This window comes from Triturus cristatus, chromosome 7 (genome assembly GCF_964204655.1).
Source record: "Triturus cristatus chromosome 7, aTriCri1.1, whole genome shotgun sequence".
Lineage (NCBI taxonomy): Eukaryota > Metazoa > Chordata > Amphibia > Caudata > Salamandridae > Triturus > Triturus cristatus.
In genome coordinates, this window is record NC_140590.1 from 946,715,539 (window position 1) to 946,737,344 (window position 21,806).

At 41.1% G+C, this 21,806-nt stretch overlaps 1 protein-coding gene across 3 annotated transcripts in view; it reads right to left on the minus strand.

The window, feature by feature from the left end:
- The window catches only part of KLHL3 (kelch like family member 3), a 529,889-nt gene that overhangs the window by 17,079 nt on the left and 491,004 nt on the right, over positions 1–21,806 (minus strand). For all 3 annotated transcript variants that reach the window (XM_085617962.1, XM_085617960.1, XM_085617961.1), the window contains exons 12-14: positions 19,143–19,271; positions 13,258–13,398; positions 6,225–6,368 (exon numbers count right to left, since the gene is read on the minus strand). In XM_085617962.1, coding sequence (XP_085474088.1) covers positions 6,225–6,368; positions 13,258–13,398; positions 19,143–19,271 — 414 coding nt within the window. The remainder of the gene's footprint in view (positions 1–6,224; positions 6,369–13,257; positions 13,399–19,142; positions 19,272–21,806) is intronic.

Here is a 21,806-nt window from a genome sequence, read left to right on the forward strand (position 1 = left end):
ACAGTTTATTCTGCCAATTTTATGTGTGTTTCCATTGTAATTTTCATTATAAGAATTGTTAGCTTAGGGAGGGCTTTGCCACTTGCCATTTTACCTTTGCTGCGTGAACTTGCGTTGCTGAGGATCGATGCTGAGGGACTTCGTCCTGAGAGACTTTACCGAGAGACTTGTCCTGACCCGTTCTGACACTTAGTTAGAATAGGTAACTATGAGAAATGATTTATTCTGATTGATTTACTTTGACTAATTTTAGATAAAGCAATATAACTTTTAAACATGGTGTTGAATTTCCTTTCTTGTCAATTATTGTGTACATTTTGATCATTATTGAATAGTTTGTATAGAGTATGTTTAAGGATAACCACTATAATCAGGTCCTATCGTCCTAGATATAGATGCAGGGTGTTTTCTTTCCACAGGTTTATTGCTGGTAGAGTATTTGAGCGTATGTTAGTGAAATGGGCTCTAGCGTATGATGAATGTATGTGCGTGTAACTGTGTGATTACTCTATCCGTGGTAGTGGGCATATTTTAGATACCCTGATCTCTATCAACCACAATGACTGAAATTCAAGGCTTTTACATTTTGGATCATAACCAAAATAGGGAATATACATAAATGTGCATGTATCTCTCCATTCACATGACATTTGTAAAAAACAAAAATCTTGTTGAAGCCTTACTGTAAACTTTATTTAATATGCCAACAAAGGTGTGGGTAGGAGCCTATACTAATACCATGCCAGATCCTGCAATGCATGTGGAATCAGAGGAAAGAACACCAAGGTGAGTGTTAGGTTCACCTCCTGTACAAAGATGTTAGAGACTCACCATGTTGAGGTTAACTTCTTTAATAAGTTGCACGTTACAGAGACCCCACCCAGCCACAGCAATCTTCAACACCCAACTGAGTTAGAACTTTCATAAGCACAAATACATCCTAGCTACCAACTGGACATTCTAACAGCTGAGGTCATTACTAGTGTCCAGAATACCACACACAGCTCCCTTTTCAATATTGTTTAACATGCGAAAGAGGGTTTCCTAATAACATTTGCAAAATCACAAAAATAATATACAAAATTGAGAAACAAATAGTGTATAAAAGAACAATATACTTTAAACATAGTCCTTCAGACGCAGAGGAGCCTTCTTGATCTGTTGTGGTCTCAAACCAGAACACTCCTTTAAATGAGCATTACCCACCACAGCACCACTTGAAACCTGGAGGCTCAGACTCCACGCCTGAGAACTTTGATTCACCCTCTTTGGGTGATATCTGGCTACTCTGTTCAGATTCCATATTTTATGATTACTTGTTCTAACAGCATTTTTAAACACTTTGATAATTTTTAGAGGATGACTGAACTTAGAAACTGTATTCCTTTTTCTTGGAGATTTAATTTTAATCCAATAACCAACCTGCACTACAGTTCTCTTTACTCCTTTCCTCACATCATACAAACTCTTCCTCCTTACCATCTTCACATTCTCTCTCTCTTTCTCTCTCGCCAGCCACCTGCATTGCCTACATGATCATCCATCACCATTTGTTTCTCATTCACCCACAGCGGAATCACCTCACTATTGAGAAGTTTGCCCCTGAAAAGTATCAACGGTGTAATTCCCGTTGACGAGTGTGGGGTTAAGCGATATTCACGCACTTTCTTCTTAAGCTCATGCTCCCAGTTCACTCCACTCACAACAGCTTGTTGCAAACTTTCCTTCAATATTTTATAAATCATTCCACTACACCATACCTTTACGGATGATAAAGTGCTGAGTTTTTTTTAATACTTTATGGCTCTTGCCCTTATGAACTCCTACACTACACCATACATGAACTGACACTAGCAGAAATTTGTAAAGTCGTACCAAAACGGACTTTCTTTTTTAGGAATTTGTTAGCAAATTATACTAGTTTGCTACGTCTGTCTACTGTTGTTTTTTTTTTTTGTCTTTTATGGCATCTAAAACCGGTCCCCAAAAGTAACCTTTTGTGATGGAAGAAGGGAAGACTTCTAACGGTTTCACGTAAGGCCCAACTGGCTGAATGTTTGTAGGCAGGCTTTGGTTGACTTTTCTGCAGAAACAGAAGACTGAGCCTTTATTGTTGTCTAGGTAAGGAAACACTTGAAGACTTTTTCATTTCTCAAATAGGTTGCCACTGGAGTGAGGCATTTTGTGAAAATTTGAGGAGCTAATTTCAGTCCCGTATGGGAATATAAAAATAAGCATCTTGGAGATCCAATGTTCTCATAATCTCCATGAGTAAGAAGCTGTAGAATTTCTTGCTAACTCACCATATAAAAAGACTGCTTTTTGAAGTATTTGTTTAGTTCCCGGAGGTCCAATGTAGGTCTCAAATCTCTGGATTTCTTTATTATCAGGAAAAACTGGGAATAGAAAACAAAAGTTCTCTAAAAAAAAAAAAAAGGGTACTTTTTCTATAACTCCCTTGTTCATTATTGTGATTTCCAATTGTAGTAAATGAAAAAGAGTGATTTTTCTTCTTTCAGGCGGAGTATGGGAAGAATTTTGGATAATTTCCTGAGTGTGTCTGAATTGTTCTAGGTCTAGGACCTAATGGTCTGATGTAGTAAGATTCCAATTTGGAAGTAATTGGTAATATGTCCTCCTACTGCCTTCTGTTTTAATGGTTTTGTAACCGGCGCCCGAGTAGTCATTTGCTTCTGGCTGGGTCCTTAGCTTTAAGTCCTTACTTTCTTCGTGGAGCTTGCTTAGGGTAGGCTGCTGAAGGTGGGACAGTATTGTTGTTGATATTCATGATAAGGTTGTTGGTGAAACAGATACGGTTGGTATCTGTATGACTGGAAACCTCCTCTATAGGAAAATTGTACTCTACCTCTGATCCCTCAAAACGACTGATGTTGTCGTTATAGAATACAAGGCGACATGGCAGTGTCGGTATCTGCTTTAATTGGCTGGAGTGCTTCACCAATGTGTTTTCCAAAGAGTGCTTCTATGTCATAAGGCATATAGAGTATTTTGCTTTGGGCCTCGGGTCTAAATGATGTTGATTTCAACCAGCCCTGTCTTCGGAGAACAGCTGCTTCCGCAAGTTGTCTAAAGCCTGTTGTTGTGATGTCTAATACACAGCAAACCATTTCCAACAATGCCTTTTCTCCTTGCAGGAGAATTTTCTTAGCTTCCAACTGTTTATCTTCAGGCAAGAACTCAATAAACGCATTGGTGTACAACCACATCTTTCGATCATATTGCCCAAGAATAGCTAGGGTGTTAGCTGCTCTTACTGTGGTTGATGCTATGGTCGCAAACCTGTTGCCTATGTTATAGAGACGTCTTCCTTCCCGATCTGGAGGATTAGTGTATGGTGCAGATGGATTTCTTGAAGGGCGCTGAGCGGCTTGCATTACTATGGAGTCAGCATTAGGATGTCCATTTAGACAACCTAGAGTGTTGCCTGATGCCTTATATTTCTAGTCCATACGAGTAAAGATTGCTGACACAGTCTATGGGTTTTTCATTACTTTAATTTCCTCATTCCAGATGAAGTATATTATGGGAATTGCTTTCACTGACTTTTGAGATGGCTGTTTAGTCATTAAATAAAAAGTTACTTTGTTGAACTGGATTGGGAATATCACATCTTTTGGATGCCCTTTCCAAAAGAGTTTGAAACCCTCCTATAATGTCCACTGGTGAGTTCTGGCTGGCTGAGGCACAAGTGGTGGAGAGATACGATATAAATAATCACATTATTGAGATCCCTTATCCTGGTCGTCCTGCACCTCCCCTTTCTCTTTGCATCATCTGAATATACGTCTTCCTTTATGTATGGCGGGATCAGTTTTACTTGTGGTGTTTGAGTCTTTGGACTTGTAACCCAATGAGACGTTCTATGTATCGATGGCTGAACCTATGGAGAATGTGGTACCACAGATTCCTTTGGTGGTGAGGACTTGGAGGAACCCGGAAACCTTTTGTGGTAATCTGCTAGCATAAATCTTAAACTCTAACCAGTGCTCTAAACACTTGCATCATCTATTTTTGATATGTATAATTTTCTACTAATGGTTCATAATCATGAAAATATTGAGGTGGTGTAGCCTTTCTTAACTCCTGGGTGTCCTGAGGAGGGAAGTACTGTGTAGATGTGTCTTTTATACTCAATGAATTGCTATCATAGTAGTTCCGTATCAAGATGATCTTTCGGTGCAAAATAACTGCTCCACATCAGATTATGTTCCTTCAATCTTTATCATGGTTATAAATTGCACCTTGAATACGCATGGCTTGAGAGTGGCAGTTATTTTGCACTGAAAAGATAATCTTAGTACAGAAATACCATGACAGCAATTCATCGAGGATAATGGGCATCTACACAATTGATCATGCTTTGATTATGAAACCTACTTGGAAGCATCTTATATTTTTAACCTGATGATTACTTTTCTCTTCACTTTCCTAACATGAGCCCTGAAGAAGCAGCTGGTGAGCCGTGAAACATGTGTTGGCTGTGACTGTATCAGAGAATCAAGAACTATTCATGGGACTTGTACTTTGTTTTAAATGTGATTAAAGAGTCATCACTGTAAAGAAAGTTTGGATGAAATGTACTGGTATAACAAGTAAAAAGGTTTCTTGAAAGAGAATTTTAGAAGAAAATTGTTTTTCAATAAAAGAAAAGCTAAACGAGTGAAGGTGTATAGGTTTATTAATATGTAGCTAGTTGATAATGGCTCCCCACTGATGTGTATATGTTTCCATGCAACATGTCTGTTTATTGGGTTACCGATATAGTGGGTAGTAGTCTAGCGCAGGGCCGTTCACATCTATAACCCATAATATAATCAAACTGAGGAGGGAACTATTCACCCTCAATTTAGTCATCATCTTGATACTTAACATGGAGGTCAGTTGGGCTGTATGCAGGACCAAATGGTCCATCATCATCTTCCTCCTCATTGTTACATTCCTCTATATCCAACAGGTAACTTGGTGGTAAAGGTGACACTTTACCAGGCGATGTATGCTCAGGTTTTAAGGGCACAGTTTACCCTTTTCTGAAATCTGGATTATTTCTGTGTCTTCCCTACTATCGTCCACAGCGTTGTTAGCGATTTCCTAGTTGACAGCTTGACCGGCGTTAAATGAGTTGTCGTTGTCATCGTGGACGATGCTGTCATCTTATTCACTGTCGTCGACGTTGGAAACAATGGTGTATTTCGGAGACACCTGTTTGATAATGACATCCACAAGGTTTTTGTTGATGGCTTTACTGTTTTTGACAGTTTGCTCCTGGGTTTTTTAAATGTAATAAAAATCTTACTTGGAGTTGTAGGCTCAGACCTGGGCTTTGAGGAATCCTCCTCTTTGGAATGCTTTGAAGATGGGCGTTGCTCTTCAGAAGTCTGTAATGACTCTTTTTGAAGCCTTTTTAGGAGGTTCCTCAGTTTTATGATATTTCTCTATCATCTCTTTCTTTTGTGAGACTTTCTGAAAGATTCAGCGGTACTTTCACTTTCCTCACCAGAGATTGGTGTGTCTTTGGTCTTGACCTTTTGATGCCACAGCAGTAGCCTCCTTCTCTATCCTTCAAGGTCTTGGAGGAGAGAGTGAGACAGATCTTGGAGTCTTTCACTTTGTGTGAAGGATATAAGCAATATATGTATTCCTTTTGGGGATCCTCTGAAGGAAGTTTTTCTTCCCACACAAGCCGAAATGGCTCTTTTTTTTAGGTGTCTGGCATAATGGTTAGACTCTCTGTTGTCAGAGTTAGAGAGAAACACTTCTTTAAATATTACTTGCTTTTGGAGTTGGAATCTTGAAAATGAGCCTCTTTTCTGAAGAGAATTGAGCAGAGCACATGGAGACACCCATCATACGAAATATGGTTGAAAATCTGAAGTATGGTGGCCCCTGCGGGGAGTGGTTAATAGGATGCTGTAGCCTGATTGGCTGAAGTCAAGTTCTTTTTAAAGGATGTGAATTGGTTGCTAAATATGTTGTTTCACAGCCTGTTTGACATATATATAAAACACATAAAAGAGTTATTGTTATACTGTGGGACTACCACTTCAGCTACAGGAATGATTCAAGCAAGTGAATCTATGTAAGATCCAGTGCAGGAGAACAGGGACTTCCTGTTCACAGAGACTGTCATGATAGAATTTCAAAGGTACACAACAAAATGTATTTTCTTTGATATTGCACTGTAGCATAAACAGTCTTCTGCTTACCCGCATAACTTCTTCCAGTGCTCATATTTGTAGGCAATAATGTCCATTTATCAGTGATTGGATTATAATACTCCACTGATGCTAAGTTACAGGAACCATCATCTCCCCCGACCACATACAGGAAGCCATTTACTGCACAGACACCTACAAAATAAATAAATAATGTTAAACAAATGAAAGAAAGTTTCTTAATAAAGCAACTTGGATGTCCTAATCTGCAGGTTTGTTCATATAATTAACATAAATTGATGTTGCCACGTGGTGTTCAATTTAGTTGATTGGCCAATCAAACAGATAGGCCACAAACTATTTTTCCAATGCCTCCTGTCTCTCATATTCTCAGTCTGCAGGCAAGACATTTGAAGGGCCATTACGTCGGCCACACCATACACATTCTTCAAGCACTACAAGCATGATGTGTCTACCATGGACAATAGGCATTATGGCTTAAAGATGTAGAGGACCTTTTGCCTGACCTATTTGGCTTCCTGGGCTTGGTTTTCTCCTAAATGTTTTCCCTCTTGCTTTGGATACTACCCACTGATAAATATATGAAAGAACAAGGACATCACACTAAGATTCTGTTACTTCAAATCAATAGGGTCTCTGTTGTTTTCACCACTCTCCTGCCTTCACGTCTGCCACCATCAAAACTAGCCTACGGATAACTCACAATTCAATAGAGGGAACTGGTGTGAGGCCCATGTATGCAAGGAAGGGAGCATGGCTGTAATGTACAATCTGCCTATAGTGCTGAATTGAATAGAGCTGTTTTGTAGATTATGCTTTTGTGATTAGAAAGAGTACCTACAGTTTTCCAGCTAGTTCATCAGCTTGCCACAATTAGATTGTTCTAATCTTTTGTTGTCTCTAAATTGTATATTTTTCTCTTCTGTCTTAAGCAACGTTTTTACAAAGAAAATGTTTATGATCCCATAGGGCTCTTCACCACTAATCACTTTCTTGCTAAATGCATATCATGTCCATATCTAAATGACATGCATGTACCCGTTTGCCTTTACTCACATACTGATCCATTTTGTGATGAGTTTTAAAGAAGTATTTTTGTTTTATGGACAATTGTCTAAAATAAATCTTATGCCCACTCAAAATTACTGCCAATCTTAAAATCAAAATACCGTGAAAAGAGCTACCTTTTAAGAGCCAGTATTCCATGGGAACTATTGACATGTAACTCCGTTCAGTCTTTTTTTTTTTTTTTTATTCTTTTTATTAAACTAATTTGACAGTCATACAGCAAATATTCATTGGCAGGCGTCATCGGTTACAATCGGTCACAGATTACACATCTTAATACATGTTTCAAACAGTGTTTCATAGCGGTTAGGGGGTTACATGAGCCTCATCAGCAGTTAATCTGCTCGGTGGGGGACACACATCACCTCTATAGTGGTTCCAAGCTCCCCATACCTTATTCCACTTCCCGGGGCAATCCCTGGCTACAAACACCGACTTTTCCCTCCACATGCACCAATCTAAGTCTTCCTTCCACTTCCCCAGACCGGGTGGCTGTGCCGCGCCCCACAATTGCGCGATGTTTCTCTTCGCTATCATGAACGCCAGCGTAGCCCACTGTTTAGTACACGCGTTGAGGTCAGTAGGCTCCCAGACATTGAGCAGGCACCTACGTGCCTCTGGGTGGATATCAACCCCCAGCACGGCCCGCATAATTCAGTGTATACCTCCCCAATACGTTTCTATCCGCTGACAGCCCCAGAGGATATGGAAGAAAGTCCCCGGTTCTCCGCACCCCCGCCTACACTCTCTGCTTTCCGCCCGCCCCATGCGAACCAGCCCGGGACCCGTTACATATGTCATATGCAAAATATTGAGCTGTACCAGCCTAAGCCGGGCCTGAGTTGCTACCACCCTAGGGGAGGAGACTGCCTCCTGCCAGTCTTCATCATCAAGTTCGAGGCCTTCACTATTCCACCTCCCCTTAAGGCGCACCAGCGTATCTTCCATATTGTTAATCAATTTCTTATAAATAAGGGAAATGGTTTTCTCAGGGATATGCCCATCCAACACCCTAGCCTCCAATGGTGAGGCTTCTGGCAGCGACTCGCCCCCCGGGATCCGCGCTAATAACGCATGCCGGACCTGTAGGTACCGGAAGCGCTCGGCGTCCGCCATGTCATATTGCTCCTTGAGGGTAGCAAACGGCAGAACTGTGCCCTGTCCCCACATGTCTTTGATATGTGCGATCCCTACAAGATCCCACCTATCAAAGCCCTTGGATTTCCAAAGGCTCCCTAATTTTTCGGAATTCCATAGAGGCGTAGCTAACGTCAGTTTACCGTCCCATCCCAATTGTTTATTGGCCGCATGCCATATTTGAACTGCATGCACAGTAGGGCCGGTCAACGGGAATCTACCTGGCCTGGCATACAGCGCCCTAGAATAGTCTCCCCCCGGGAGCAACTCCGTTCAGTCTTAACTGACTTGTTCAATGGCCTTATGACAGGAGTAGGGCACGAGTGACACAAATTCATGAATTACAACTCCATAGTGAAAGTGTAAGCTAGTGTGGCAGGCAAAGAGGCCAGGACAGCCTTTTATTTTAAATTTTAGATTTGACAGAATAGTTATCAAACTAGAACAGAACTATTGCTAACAATATACATAGTGGACTTTGGGCCCGCCCCCTTCAGTCATTGGCTTTCGACTTTGTCAATCACGTCTGGGTTGAGCCTAGTACAGTATTCACCTCTCACTTAAAGTTTTTTGTTGTTTGGAAGTATCCTTCCAACTCCATACGAGTGCTTGCACTGAAATGCATGAGAAAGTTCTTTACAACTACAGACTTCTCGGGCCTCTCCCGCTGGCTCCCTTCCATGGGTCTCACTCTAATGTGCTAATGCTGCATGCATTTGCACATTAAATCCAGACCTTTTGGCTTTGTCAATGCTGGTTATTTTCTGGATGGTGCTTAAGCTGCCTTTTATCTGCTGTGAATAGCTAGCAAATGGGGGGTGTGGTGTTGGGGTGAGCGATCAACCAAACATGATAGGCAGAGGGCGAAAAAAGAAAGATCACATAAGCAGGTAAGGATTATGCCATGCACTTGGCAAAAGAGGAGTGCATTCAAAATCACTTTGGGTGCTTTCCGAACTTCACCTTAAAGCGGAGGGACCAGGGAAATATTTCTATAAAAAAGAGTTTACATAGCCAAACAGACTGGTGATGAAATATCTGTATCACACAAGAAGAGAGGCAGATACCTAACCTCCGCTACCACAAAGAGGCTGTTATGGTGGAGCTCTATTAGGATGACAAAGCCTAGGTTCCAACAAGACCTCTTGTGTTTACACTTAATGTCTTTAGGAAGGCCATGTTCTCAAAACATAATCATCATCATTTAAAATAGTATGGCATCAATTAGTATGTTTTTTTCTTCAAAATGGTAAGTCTGCAGCACAGATCAAGCTAAAATGAAGCCTAGAGGAGACGTCTGTGACCTCCTTTCCCCACCACCAGACCAAAAATACATTCCCTGTTATCTTGCCACTGCCAAGCGCCATCTCAGAGTCACTCTTCTTTTCACTGTCGGGTCTGGTTTCCAGAATGCATTCAACTGTGGTATTTGAGGGATTGGTCATGCAGTTTCTTTGGTGTCAGGAGACACCTATTGCAATGGCTCTCGCTCCATGACTTATGTAGACTTTTTCAAGAACACATGCCCATCTCTAGTGCCATATTTCGCACACAAAGTCTAACTTGGCAATACCCTCTTGAGCTACTTCCCCTGACTTTCACCCATCCTTGGTCGCCCCCGCATCACTAGTGTGCCTGCTGTTTTTGCCCTTCAACAATTTGACTCAATCCAGTTCTTCCTGCACATTCCATCAGGAGCCCCACACTTTATCAAATTTATGTGGACATCCCTGGGCCCTATATACCAGTTCTTCAGATCTCATGCACCAATCGAGATTTGCCTCCCACTACGCCACTATTGGTGATGATGACCCCTCCCATCCTCCCCAGTCGCATACCTTGTCTTGTCTAGCCACCATAAGGGCTACATTGCAAAAAAGACCCTTGTACCTATTTAAAGTTTATTTGCCCTATATACCTAGTATCAGAGTTGGGGTGTGAGCTCCAGGTCGATCTCAACAATGTGTGAACGTTTTCTACACATTTGTACAAGTATTCCATTATTTTTGGGCAACTTCAGAGGGTGTGCAGCAGTGTACTTTGCTGCTTGCATTCCCAGAGACATCGTCATCCTCTGTCCTCCCCATTTTCAGTAGGCGTGCTCTGGTGTAATATGCCCTACGAAATACCTTTAGTTGCACCAGTCTAAACCCTCCTTGTAAGGCCACCTCCCATGGGTGGGCACATGCCACACCCCAGGAGTCACCTTCGAGCCTGCCTAGATCTTGTTCCCAATTAGTCCTCAATGCTGTAAGGGGGTGACAAGCTGTTATTTAGAAATGTGGTAAAGATCAGGACAGTTTCCTCCTGGGGTCTCTCCTGCATAGGCACACCATTGTGTGCATATACGGTAGGGACCCAAGGACTCATTTCCAGCAGTGTTTTCTCGATGATGTCCTGCAGTTTATCTGCATGTTTTCGCAGGATGTGAATCATCTGCATGTATCTAACGAACTGACACCGGGGCAGCTCAGAACTGTTCCTGCAGTTTTGAGATCGGTATCACCTTACCATCTCTCCATATGTTCCCAAATTTAGAGATACCTAGCAGGTCCCATTGCCTGTGTCCTTCACTTAACTGCACTTCTTTCAGTACATCTGGTTCCAGGAGTGGTGTCTCCAGCGTCAGTTTCCCTGTTTAGCCTACTGCAGTTGTTGCCTTCCCCAGATCTTCGCTACCGAAGATGAGGGGGTTGGCTGTGTATTCGTCATCCCCACCCCATATAATGTGCTTAGGTAGCCCGTGGAATCCATGCCCCTTCTACCGGCCAACAGAGAGGGCTCTTGCTGCGTCGCAAATACCCAGTCATTGAACACCTGTAGCCGGGAAGCCCAGTAGTATAACCGTGGTTGGGGATGCCAACCCTCTAACGAGGGGTTTCCTGGTGAGAGCTGAGAATGCCATTCTTGGGAAGCCCCCGTCCCACAGCAGTTCCCGAGTTACTGCTTCTTCCTCGTGTAAGAACATCTCCGGAAATTATATATAGCATATTTTTTAGTGTCAATTTTGAGATTTGTTTTCTTAACCTAGGGCTTTACTTTAGAGTTGTATTATTGCCTCAGGATAAAGGATCGAGGTGGACAACTCATCTGCTGCTTGGGTGCAACTCCTTTGGTGGAGGTTTTTCAGACTCTTATTCAGAGATTAGTTCCTCCAGGGCATGTATAACTTGTCTGACCAGTCTTCAAGATACAGCTTTCTGTGTTTTATATATCTTAAACCGTTAACTTAACATCATTGTAAATCATTGTTTTATCGCTACTTGCATGGAGCAGTTGACCTTTTGTTTATTTCCAGACCGATACGTACATATATATGGTTTTGAGAGCGCAAAACATATCATTCATTGTTTAAATTAACATCAATTGAAATATACAAAGGTAATTTTCAATTGGAGTTAAAAAGTAACTACTGTCCATGAATCACATGCTTAACGCTGCAACGTGTAGTTTACTTCCTAACCATGACAACGTGGTAAAAACCTGTTCAACACAAATTCTGGGCGAACTGATCTATCACAAAATATTAATCTTAAAGAAAACTAAAATGTTTGGGGATTTTAAGCAATCATAAAATGAATAAGCATGGGTGTGAAGTTACCTAGGGTGAAATACATTTCCACCTGCTTATAAGCGAATGGCAATTACACCAGTGTTCCAGGGTCGAACTGGGACTGAAAACAGGCCAGGGCATCAAAATAAAAGTGGCCCCCATTAGCGAAATAAAAGCGGTCCATGTTTCCAAATCGGGGCAGATTTGAACTTGTTAAAACATGAGATATACGTGTTTCGCAAGGTATGGAAGACTGCATGGATCTGAACTTGCTGCAAGCAATGTTTGTTATAATAATATAACGGAAATCAACAGTACAAACCGGATAGCAGATCATATAACAGGCCCCAATCATCCAAAACAACGAGTCCACACCCTGACCTTTCAGACCAGCCCATTAGACACAGCCTGACTGCTGCATACGCCAGCCTGACCCTACAGAGCCCAACATACTGGTATAGCAACCCCTGGGTTAGACTGGCAGAAGATAAGAAGCAGGTACTGCTGGAGAGGGCAGAGGAGTTGTGGGTGCTACAACTCATGCAGCTCGATGGAGAGGATTCTTTAACTACTAAAGTCTGCCCTTCATGGAAAAGAATATTCCAAGGCAGCTCTGGAGCCTGCAGTGCAAGCTTTATGTGCCATTACATGCCTTTATCCTCATTATTGGCCCTCGCCTTTGTAGAAGAACATTCACCCGAGAACAAGAAGGCTTATACTGCTGCAGTTAGCTCTGAGACTACACTAGTATGCGGCACTGAATGGTCAGATTGTCTCAGCCAATTAAAATGCTTACAATGCTGGCATGAACTAGGTTTGGTTGACTTCATTGTAAGTTCAGTGAGCGCATGAAGCAGGGATATGACGCAGAGAAGAGACAGTGCCATGATAATAAATATAAAATGTCTGTGATGTATGTAGCCTTTTGAGCTGGGTAAGATTGTATGAGTGTGAATACCTCGCTGCCCCAAAGCTTTAAGTAATTTATAGATATTAATGGCCGTGACCTCTCATTATACACCCTCCTCTTTGACTTTTACTCATAATTGTTGGGAGGGTAATTAACAAAGGTTTCCTGTTAATGGTCTGAACAGAAGGAAATAATCCTTATTAAGAATTCAGCTACATAAGAAACACATGACTGATAAATATGCAAATGTTGGCAAATAAGTATATAAAACAAAGCTTTACTTACAAATATTTTTCGAATACCCACAGATTGCACATTTAAAAATAAAGATGGCACTGTCATGCGCTCTGTTCACACAACGTTTAAAACTCAGACAACAAAAGTGATTACTATACCTGCATTTCTTCGACACATATTCATGTCGGAGACCTGCTTCCAAGAGTTTGTCCCTGGATCATAAACTTCAACACTCTTTCTGACCAAAGGCCCGTCGTGCCCTCCAGCTGCAAATAACTGACCGCTGAGAACACCAACACCTTCAGTGCAGGGAGGAGAAAACATGAGGAGAGGACATTTCAATATTTTAGTGAATGTACAGCAGATAGTTTACAATTAAATGATATTTATTTGACTAGAATGCCACCTTTGTGTGTACAAACATTTTTGAGTAATTATGTTCAGCTGGTGTGCGCAAAAAAATATCATTTATGAGGACAACACCCCATTCCTGATTCACAGACTCATGAGTGACTGATTGTTACACTCGCAAACAGGATATGGGAATATAGACATTCTGCCAGTGTGGTGAGGTGTCAGCATCTGCACATATAGCACTACGGTGTGTTTATCGACTTTCCAGGGTGAGGCCACCTGTAAAGGTTAGTGAACACCTACAGACTCTTACGCTAGCCTGTATTTTACTGACAATCTTCAGCTTCCTCCATATGCTGGAAACATGCAGATATTTTCTCCTGTCTAGGTCAAAGTTAAGTTCATTTCCAGGTTGTCCAGTAGAACAGGACAATAAAAGAGTAATCAGTCCTAGTAACAATCTTGTGAATTCGTGAGCCAACCAATGAGCAGTCTCTTGCCGTTCGATGCAGCCAATAAATTCTGAGCTAGTCAGCTCCTACGCGGTCTTGTGCGAGTGCGTAGCACCACTGTGACCAGCTCCATGTCTGATTCATCCCTTTAAGTGTGAGTTACTGGTTCAGATTGGACGGGTGTTGGCCATTCTGTTCAATTATTCCTTTGACTCATACTGACGGTAACATATAGTAACATATACTTTGACGTTTGCCATTCCATTGTTTATACCAATATTTAAAATGCCTTGCTGCCATCACGTGTTGACTGAAATAAATTGTACAAAGTCGGTATTAGACCCTAGCCGATCACAATAATCAATATGATAATAACTTGAGCATATGCGTATATAGATACTAGGTGAAAAATAATCTATCTAATCACTGTGACCAGTGTTAACAGCTGAGCATCTGAAATTTTGGAGGTGACTTGGGTAGAAGTACAAAAATATAGACAATTATATGAAATGTGACACTATTCTAACTTGGATATGAAGGGAGGTGTGTTAACTTCAAATCCCAGTGGTCACAAGGAAACTACAGGAACTATGGTTGTGGGAAAATCACAGTCTGATGGAATAAAAGAAACAAAAAAAAAATCTTCAGCGATCTGTGCTCAAGATTGCGAGGTTAAAAAGCGATGGCTAGTTTTGTGCATGTTTCCAAAATAAATGAAGCAGTCTGGGACCCTCAGAGTGAATGTTGTTCTTTCAGAATGCCAGATAGACAGTGATGGGGAAGTTCCCCTCGCTGAGCATGGCCTCTGGGCAGCCAAGCAGAGGCTACCTCACTTTTTTGGGAGAGGTTGGTGGTGCTGGGTAAGAAGACCTCAGTTTGGGCTCACTAACAAATAAAGACTCCAGTGTCCTTGTTGGACCTCTCCCAACAAGATATGCTCTTTCAGCGGAAACTCTGACCCAATAATAAATATCAAAGGTGCTAGTAATACAGCTAGTATATATTTCGTGATTAAATTGGCCAAGATAGGTAGAATTGATGAAACAAATAACAAGTCTGATGGGACACAATAGAGACTTAGAATCCATATGTTTAGCAACCTGGAACCAGTGCAAGAATCTCTCCATTTTAAATGAAGCAAACATACACTGCCATTCTACAGTGCAGGTTTCTAAAGCATTTCACATTAGCTCTGGAGGCCCAAATGTAGATCAGTGACATAGTCCCGCTTAGAAGAAAATACCAATGTAATTGTTAAAATTTCATGGGCGATATCAAAATTGGCAATATAATCCTGAGGTTCATAAATAGGGCAAACATGTTAATGTGTCTGTTTGGTTAAAAAGAGACAGATGCAAATCAGATCCCCTGTTTATAACAGAGAAACTTAAAAAGTAGGACTGACCTGCATGGGTGACCAGTTGTCTTGGACAGGTACTACAACATAGTAACATTTGTCATTTTGGGGCTTAAGGTGCATACGTTATGTCACACTTATTTTTTGAATTTTCAAAAGGCTACAGAATGAAAAAGAGACTCTTCAATTTGAGGATTTATCTTTCAGCTTCTGAAAAGTGTCCTCAGGACTTTATACATTGTAACAGATAAGAGCTAATGAAAGTGACCCCCACGTGTAAATACCAGTTAAATAAAAAAAATAAACAACACTGAGCCCCAGGGAACCTGACAAGCAATGTCTGAGGGTGTGATGTGAAAGGAGGAAGTCCAGGAGCTGGGCCTTTTTTTCCGAAAGGGAAATGCGCTAATTCTGATGTTAAATTACTTAATCTAGTCAAGGGCTAGATATTGAACTTGAAACGTGGACGGAGTATGGCATAGTCAATAAGCACCAACTCATTTGCCTTCGGAATCTAACTTAATATTCATAGCCAAAAGGAAGACATATTTAGTCCCTTAAACACTGTCAGATCTAGCTCGATAACCTACGAGATATTGTGCTGCTCAATTAATTCCAGTAACCTTGATAGTGACTACACTTTATATGAATTAAATAGGCTCACCATTATCAAGTTAATACGTTTTTCTCACTGAAGAACTGCCTTCTTGGCCCTTCAAGCAATTGTGATGAGAATTATGCAAAGGAATAAGTATGGCGAGAAAGATTGGGGGGTAGGGGCAAATAACGAGGGGCTCGGTCATTGGAATGTTCTCAACTGAAATGTTTTAGGAAAGGTCCAAGACTTGGAAGCACAGTGAGATAATCTTCAGCCACTGGGCAAATGAATATTAGACCAGTTTTTAATATCGGTTACAGTTACTTATTATTTGCTTTGTTCCATGACTTTCATCTATCACCGTACAGAATAACAATGACCTTGAAGAGGCCATGAAACCTGTGAGCCAAATTTCCGCTTAAACAAAATGAAGAAACTGGACTATGGGTCACCAAGGCAGGGGGACTGGATCTCTTTTGTAATTTTAACTGCGTTCTTCACTGTGGCTATTAGCCTTTTAAATTGATGATTTTCAGTTTTATAAGAGTTGGCCAATTTTTGTAAAGGTTTTAATTAACTGTACAATAAATATATTACTTACTTACTTACTGTGAGCCAAGTGGACATCTTGAAGGTACATGGCCAAGTTGCCAATATGTAGATTCTTACACTATAAAAGGACCAAACATATCCTCAGAGACTTAGCAGACAGTAGTTGAGAAGACCATCGGCTTCATTTCATTGACTAGGAATCATACAGCAATCCTACATCTTTAGTGATTTTCTCAGATAAGACAGTATCTCCTTCAAAATCCTAAAGATACAGCCTAATTATAGGTTCCAATTTCACTAAAACCAGAGCCTAACCCTTCCCTCAACCAATTATGCTGCAAAGCCATGAACCACTTGGTAGCCCCACTGAAATTGGGTATCATCAGCACCTTCTCAGTTGCCTCTTTGAGAAGTCTCTTTAGAAGTTCACGACTTTATAGACACTTGTGAATTCAACCTTCTTAGCCTAATGAAATCTAGTTCTCAGAAAATTCCTCAGCTCTCTAATACATCACAGCTGATCGTATGCAAGCCCAAAAGACTGAAACATAGAAAAGATATTTAAAGTTCATGGGCCAACTTTTTTGGAACAACCTCGATCCAGCCTTGATAATCCAAGACATTGCCTACAATTCAAGCAACACATTAAGGCTTTTATTTTTAGTGATGCTTTCATTAACCTCCACATTCTTTGGCCTAAACCTATACTGATCACAAGTTAACTGTGTAAATGCAGTTTAGAAACAGCCTTAAATGTTGTTTAGCCATGCCTTTCATTTCTACCTGTTAATATATCCCACTCTCCAAGTACATGCTCAGTTTTAGTTTTCCTTTCTTTGCAGTGATCTGAAGTGGCTGTCAGGTGACATGTAATTGGAACATAAAATACCCAGGGTCTGGTTACCTATGGACATGACGTAGTGACATACCTTTAATGTTAACTCATGTATTGATGTGGATGCTGGCACAACCCCCTTCCATCCACGCTGTGTGTCCAAATGCTTAAAACAGGAATTTAATCTTGCCATGCAGTGGTTTGCCTGTGTCAGTTGGCAAAGCTAGCAAGATCTAAACTGGGCAGGTGTGTGTCCGTGTTGATAGCGGGCTTATGTATGTATCCACCTGCAAGTTACTACAAGAAGATGTTTCCTCTTTATACTACTAAAAGACGTACATGAGTTGCCCAGTATCCTCCAACTTTTGCACACAATTTTCTGTAATATTACACACGATTAATAATGTATTTTCGGTTTTAAATATATTAGCATTTCCAAAGACTTGGATATTCTGAGAGTATGGCTTGGAATGAAGGTGGCCCCATCAACAGAGCAAGCATATATGTGTTTGGTGGTTTTGAATAGCACTTTTGATACAAGATGATTGCTTAAGAGAGGTTTCTAGAAGAGAGGTGAGGGGTGTTGCATGGTGATGGCACTCAATGAGGCAGGGCAGGCACTGGTTAGGAGAAACGTTTGGGGGGGGATTTAAATCTGTATACTGATCAGAACAGGAGTGTCCCCAGAGTTCTTCATAGAAATGATCAGGTTCAAGATACAAATGTAGACAGAGGGAATTCGAGATTCTTCAATGTAAATTTTGTACCTTATTGTTCGGAACCTTGTGGATACAGGCCATAGGCATCTGATTCAGTGGTAGCAGAAAAAGGCAAGTCTAGCAGCGATTTATGAATTAGCCATTGGGCTTTCAATTCCAAGCTTCCTTGATCTGTATGCCATGTTGGAATTTCTAGGCCTCAGAGATGGATGTGGTCAGAATACTGAAATATGGATATAAAACATAAGGCAGAGTTTCAGGCTCTTTGTAGCTTGGTTATCCTTTTTGGCAGTGAGCTTCTTATAGTTGTCGCAATTGTTAAGACGAAGCACACACAGTGTGAGATGGTGCACATTTCTTAGTGCCAGTGGGCCAGTCTCCACACAGGATAGTCAGAGAGCAGAAGGCACATTTTAGTAACAGGTTGACTTGGAGCTGGAACCAGAGTTTTACTCTCAGGCACCAAGGCGGCATTCATTCTTTGCGGGTCTGCGAGTTAACAAAAGAACGATGGGCGACCGAAAAGAACAGAAGGGATATCAACAGTGCTGATGATTAAACATTGCTTTCTGAAGAGCTATTGAGTGGCAAATTCACTTCCATCTAGTTCTGAATGCACACCAGACAGGCCATGGCGTCTTGAGAGATGTGAGTACCTTTCTATAGGTGCATGTTTAGCATACTTGAGGTTGGTGTCTACAGGCATTTATGAAGACAAACTCATTTTCATTAGGCTTAAGGCTCTTGTAAATGGCAGACATCCATGACTGAGTGGTGTCCAGCCTAGGTTTAAACTTAAAGATATCAGTACCCGACAACACAATTACATACAATCAAGTGTTTTGTTTTATTGGTGAAGAGCAAACCATTGTTGGTAAAGAAGTAGTTCTAGTGACTTCACCTAGAGATAAAACATGGGAATGATTGTTGAGCCTTGAGGGACATAGCATTAAACATCAAGAGGTGTGGAGTTTGTTGTGTTTATGTGACAAAAATGCCTCCTACCAGAAAGGAATGATGCGAACTAGTTTAGAACGACGTCTCAATATGTGAGGTGAAGGTACCTTGAGCATGCAACTGCTGCGTGATCTGCTGAGGATGTCAGACATCGACAGCCGTTCAATTTCAAATCAACTAAAATTGTTTATATTAACTATCAAAGCACAGACACTCTACCTGCACCACTGCGGCGAGTACTCATGTCTGCCACATAGGTCCATTCATTTGCCTCTGGATTATATTCTTCCACTGTACTAAGGCACTGACGAGAAGCTCCATCATATCCACCAACAGCATACAATTTACCTGGAAAGAAATAGACATTTTGGAAATATGAGAAAATAACAGAATAGGGCATAATTAAAAACAGTTTAATATTTTCCTTTCAGTACATCTGTTAGTGAGTAGGTGACACTTCGCTAACAGTATTTCTTCATAGATTTGTAAGTTATATACAATATATTTTCACAGCTGTGTCACAGCTCACATGCACTCCTGCTGCAGAGAAGCTTTGCGGCACTACGTTTGAATAAGGCCTTATGATTATCACTGGCAAAAGGCCATTTCAGTCTGCATTGATTACACGTGACCTTGTGTTTTGTCCTTGCTGGAATACTCAAAGACTAACTTTTTATTTTTTATTTTGTTCTTCTGTTCACTCATGATGAAAGGTGTGTGATGATTTAGTTTCACTGTATTAGAATTCTTGTTTCCTTACTATGCATCCAGCATTTAAAACAAATGGCTGGATGGGGGGATGCCATGCGGAAGCACTAAAATCGTGACTTAGCCTTGCTGATTCAGCAGTGCCTTTACAAGTAACTTTAAATTTGTCGTAAATCACTAGCAGCCTTGCACCTATAAGCTTCAAGTGGCTAAGCCAGACACACAGAAGGAGCACAACACAAGACAATGCGAAGAGTAAGAAGTGTGCTGGCACAGGAGAGCAGACTCTTGTGCTCTCCCAAACTTTGGACTGGGTGGCCCCCTTCCCACCAAAATCAAGTGCATTAATCTTGATGCTAGTAGCATGCCACACCTGCCCCGCCTCCTGAGGCACATTACTAGCTGCAAGAGGCCACAGTGGTCTCATATATGAAGGTATTTTTCTGGATGACTAGTCCCTCTTTCCAAAATCTACAGGAGAAGCCCAAAAAGTGCGACTCATGCCCCTAGGAATGATGGACAACTAACAATAGGAGATAGAGTGGCCATGACATAGTTGAGGTTTGGGCGGCATCTGCCCTTTCTCCAACTCAGAATTCTGACCCTGTTTTCCTGGATGACACTTCCCATACATTCAGCTGTTTATTTGGAGTCCCTGTGGATAAGAAGAAGCTTGGGACTGTGTGGGCTCAGGCACAACCCCCTCAAGTATTCAGTCATATGCCTGCCTGTAATTGAACCATCCCACATGGAAATTTGTGAAGTGGCATAGCAGGTTTGTAGGGCCACTCCCCACTAGTCAGTCCCGTACTGGCTAGCATTTCACTTCAAGCCAACATCTGAGGACAACTGGGTGAGATATGCAGTTATTCTAAGTATCCTGGAGGCCGTGCTGGCCACTCAGATATCTGACTGACCCAGTTTGTTTCTCTTAGAAGTGGCTCCCTGAGATGGGAAATGTCATGCAAGAGCTTAGATGCTTACATGCGAGTTGGCCTCAGTCAATGGTCACAGCTATCTGGAGTGCTTGATTGTCCGTCTCAATTTCGTTGTCTTTGAGGGATTTGAAATCCTGATAAAACATATCACAACTTCTATTCGCTTAAGTGCCCTTTGCATTAAATAGCAATATTCCACATTGTTAGCTTGCACATCAGCGTCTTTGCTTCCAAATTGCCTAAGACTACTTTATTAAGCCCACTGGTCCTAGTTGTGCTCAAGGCAAGTGATAAAGAGGGGCATCTGGTTGTAACGCACTATTGTTCCATGGGACTAGAAATTGCACAGTAAGTCACATTTCTTCCTCTGTCTTTCCCTTTAATGCAAGTCCTTCTCTTCTTCCTTTAACTGGCGATGCCTTGCATGAATCCGATAGAGAACATATGATGGCATTCAATGACATAAAACGGCAATACTTGGCAGACGACGCTCATCCTGCAACTAGGATTATGATCCTTGGCATTCGACTGCAGGATATGGGACAGTAAAATGGTATATATGGTCATATTAAGCTGTTTTTGGCATATGAAGATGGTCCAACGGCATATAAGGCTATACTCAAGGCACTGTCTCTCAAGGGGGGAATCATTCAGTGGGAGTGCGTGATAACCATGCCTTGTAAATTTAAGGGGTAACGTATTGAATAAAAATTGAAGTTGGTGTTTGGAGAGGAAAGTAATGTAGTCTAAGAAAGTGATAAGTAGATGTGTAGGAGCATATGAGACACGTTTGTTAAGTAAGAAAAACTTGTTTGAGGATAAAAGGGGTACATTTTCAGAAAATGACATGATGATTTTTGGAATACATTGGCTTTTGTATTTAAAATGGCAACCTCGCATTTCAATCGCAGGAACCTTCCAAAAAATGGTGAACCAATATTTGAGCATGAAATGTTGTTTATTTACCTTAAACAAAAACCTGGTACTTTCCGACTACATACAAGTACATAATGAAAGCAAAAAAGTGTTGATTAAGTAATTCCAGAGAGAGTTCCACAATATAAAGCAGAGATTTATGAAAATTCTTACTGAAGAAGGAACATTTGTCACAGCTATTCTGGTTATTTCATGAAAGAAGGTTTGCTATATTGCAAGAGCCGCAGTTCATAACTACCTGCATCTTATATGATTTTTTCACTAATTTAATTGGAAAAAGGTGTTACAATACACACAACTG